At 57.8% G+C, this 3,615-nt stretch overlaps 1 protein-coding gene across 1 annotated transcript; it reads left to right on the forward strand.

Moving 5' to 3' along the window:
• The first annotated feature begins 772 nt into the window (after positions 1-772).
• LOC112588286 (uncharacterized) lies at positions 773-1,648 on the forward strand. The gene has a single exon (XM_025297709.1). It carries the CDS (start codon positions 773-775, stop codon positions 1,646-1,648), a length of 876 nt encoding a protein of 291 aa, XP_025153494.1.
• The last annotated feature ends 1,967 nt before the right edge of the window (positions 1,649-3,615 follow it).

The following is a 3,615-nucleotide window of genomic DNA, read 5'->3' on the forward strand; positions in this document are numbered from 1 at the left end:
ATAAGAGTGGCCCAAAATAGTTATAGGTCACTTTGGGTCCAGTGTCCCCTACTGGCGGCCAGGAAAGTCGCGGAAAGGGGAAACAAAAATGGGGTGGACACAGGTCAGGGTGGAATTACTGCAAGCAAGGCCGCTGCAGTGTTTCAGATGCCTGGAAAAGGGGCACGTACAAATAAACTGCACGAACAACATCGACAGGCGGCAGAACTGTTACAAGTGTGGCGAACCTGGACACCTGGCTCGCGATTGCGAAGATAAAGCCAGGTGCCAGATATGTGCCGAGGGGAGTGAAGGCGGACCAAAGAATGGGAGGACTTGCCTGTCACCCACCCCCTCGAAAAAGGAAGCCCAGGAAAGAGGAGATGGAAGGGCCTGCAGTATCCGCATCGAAACCGCAAGGCCCTCCCTTCCCTCCTGAGAATAAGGAAGAAGAGAAGGAAGTGGAGATGGAAAAAGAGAGTGAAACGCAGGAGCTCTGCTCCCACCCCCACTTCCACAGAGAGAGCGAATCCCCCCACGTCCCAGGCAAACAGAGAGCCAGGACATGGAGGTGGACGAAAAGAGAGGAGAAAAGCGTCCGCACCCAAAGGAAAATGCGGATAGTGACGAAGGAAACCAACCAGGCGGGAAGATCGTCATCAGTTCAATCTTTCAGTAATGGACACACGACTTCTTCAAGGTAACCTGCACCGCGCCCGCCAAGCTCTACCTCTCTTCGAGCATACAATGGCGGAGCGCGGTGCAGGACTAGGGATAGCGGCAGAGCCCTATTATGTCCCAAAGAATCACTCGATGGTTCGGGGACGATATGGGCTCTGTCGCTATCATATGGAGGGCAAGTGAAAACTCCCGCAACCTTTATTGGTTGCGGGGAAGTAGTCACTATGGTCGGGGTATACCTCCCCCAGATAAGAACCTGGACCTGATTGGTTATGGGTCCAGGCTCCAGGAGATCGGAGACGCCATCCAAAGGCATCTCCCAGGCCCTGTCATCGTCGCCGGAGATTTCAACGCGAAATCTGAGCTATGGGGCTCCCGGCGCGGTGACAGGCGGGGGGAGGTAACATTAGACTGGGCCGCGGGCTTGGGTCTGCACGTCCTAAACGAGGGGACAAAATCCACGTTTGTGGGGTCGCAGGGGGAGTCAATTATTGATCTGTCATGGGCAACCCCTGCGGCCCTGAGAAGAGTGCGGACCTGGAGGGTGGCGGACGAGCTTGAGACTCTGTCAGACCATCAATTGATAGAGATGGAGCTGTCCGTCACCCCCGATGGCTTGCGGCCCAACCAGAGTAAAGAACCCCGACCCGGTAGGTGGTCCCTAGCCCAACTCAACAAGGAGATCCTTGAGATCTCCTTAGAAAGCTCCACCTGGCCACGACAAAGAGAGGAGCAGGACCTGGACTCTGAGGTCATGGAGGCAATGGACATACACAGGCGTGTGATGCCTCCATGCCCAGAGTTAGGTCCTGCCCAAAACGGTCCGCCTGGTGGTGGACAGACCAGATCGCCACGCTTAGGCGTAGGTCTGTCCACCTCAGGAGGGCCTTCAGAAGGACGCAAAATAGGCCGAATCTGGACCCTGAGGCCGTTCTGGCCGCCCGGAAGGAGTTCTGCAGTGCAGCTGCAGAACTCAGGGATGCCATAGGGGTGGCCAGAGGAAGAGGGTGGGACAACTTCCTCCTCTCACTGGACGTGGATCCGTGGGGGCGTCCATACAAAATGGTTATGCAGAAACCGAAACCATGGACGCCCCCTTTGACGGTGACGCTGGACCCCGTTCCTAGAACGGGTGGTGGGGACCCTTTTCCCGGTTGGGAGGGGAAACCCCATCAACCCATACATGTTACCACTCCCCGAACAGGGGGAGGTACCGGGGGTTTCGGAGAAGGAGGTGGCCGAGGCTACCAAAAAGGTCAAAAGCAGGAAAGCTCCAGGACTGGATGGTATCCCCAGCCGGGTCCTCAACCTGGCCTCAGGGTTCATGAACAAAAAGTTCGCTGGTCTATTCACGCGTGCCTTCAGGGAAGGAAGGTTCCCCCCAGTCTGGGGGAGGGCCAACGTGGTCCTCCTCCGAAAAGAGGGCAAACCGGAGGACTCCCCCTCCGCGTACAGGCTCATATGCCTCCTGAATGAGGCGGGCAAACTCTTTGAGAGAGTCATACCTGCCCGCCTCCAGAGGCATATGTCCCAGGAAGGTCCCGACCCCGGTGACGGCCAATATGGCTTCCGAGAGGGGAGATCGACAGTAGATGCGATACTGCATCTAAGATCCCTCTCGGAGGCCATCGTGATGGAGGCAGGGTGGCGGTGGCGGTATCTTTAGATATTGCCAACGCTTTCAACACCCTGCCCTGGGGTAAGGTGGTGCAGACGATGCGGGATTACTTCCGCTTCCCACCCTACCTCACGACCGTCATCGAAGACTACTTCCGGGGTCGGCGACTCACCTGGAAGGGCGCCGACTGCGAGATACGCGAGAGGAGGATGAGTTGCGGCGTTCCACAAGGCTCAGTACTGGGCCCTCTATTGTGGAACCTCGGTTACGACTCAGTCCTCCGAACAACCCTCCCCCCCGGCTGTAGCTTCATATGTTACGTTGATGATATACTCATCTTAGCCGGGGGGAATGACTGGGGGGATGCCGTTCATACGGCAAACATGGCGGTGGCAGGAGTTGTGCACGCCATCCGCAACCTGGGTTTGGTGGTGGCTGAGAGAAAAAGAGAGGCGATATTTTTCCACGCCAAAGGAGGAAAGCCACCCCAGGCCCAGGTGCGGGTGCGAACAGTCAGGGTCCCATTGGAGGCCCAGATGCGATATCTGGGCCTCACACTGGACGGCACCTGGTGCTTCCGAGAACATTTTAACAGGCTGGTCCCCCGACTGAGGGTAGTCTCTGCCCGGTTGGGTAGGCTAATGCCGAATGTCGGGGGACCAGACGGGAAGGCTCGTCGCCTCCACGCAGGAGTACTTAATTCAGTGGCACTCTATGGAGCCCCGGTATGGACTGAGGACCTGGCCGCCAGTCGTCCTATGCAGGCTCAACTGCGCAGAGTGCAAAGGACACTGGCGGTCAGGGTCGCGAGGTGCTATCGCACCGTATCCTGCGTGGCGGTGACAATCCTGGCAAGCATGCCCCCCATGAGTTCATGGCCTTGTACGCACCACAGAAGGCATGAGCTCCTAAGAACAGGGGGGGCAGGAGAACCGCTCGCCAGGGCTCTTCGGAATGCGAAGCACCAGGCTCGACTGGTCCTCCTCCAGAGATGGCAAAGATTCCTGGTCAATGCCAGGTACGGAAGGAGGACGGTCGAGGCCGTCCGGCCCTTCCTACTGGATTGGGTGGGAAGGGCCCATGGGACTCTGACGTTCAGAATGGCACAGGTGCTCACCGGGCATGGATGCTTCGGTGAGTACCTGTGCCGAATAAGCAAGGAGCGCACAACATCCTGCCACCATTGTAGGTACGACCATGACTCCGCGCAACATACGCTCCAGGACTGTACAGCCTGGGGCGTTGAGCGCGGAGTCATGGTCCGAGTTCTGGGCCACGACCTCTCGCTCCCGGTGATCATCAACGCCATTTTAGGGAGCGAGAGGAAGTGGGATGTT

This window comes from Harpegnathos saltator, unplaced genomic scaffold, assembly GCF_003227715.2.
Source record: "Harpegnathos saltator strain DR-91 unplaced genomic scaffold, Hsal_v8.6 scaffold183, whole genome shotgun sequence".
Classification (NCBI taxonomy): Eukaryota; Metazoa; Arthropoda; class Insecta; order Hymenoptera; family Formicidae; genus Harpegnathos; species Harpegnathos saltator.

Excerpts from the sequence above, each read along its gene's own strand:
- LOC112588286 (XM_025297709.1), top strand. The coding sequence starts at position 773 with ATGTCCCAAAGAATCACTCGATGGTTCGGGGACGATATGGGCTCTGTC.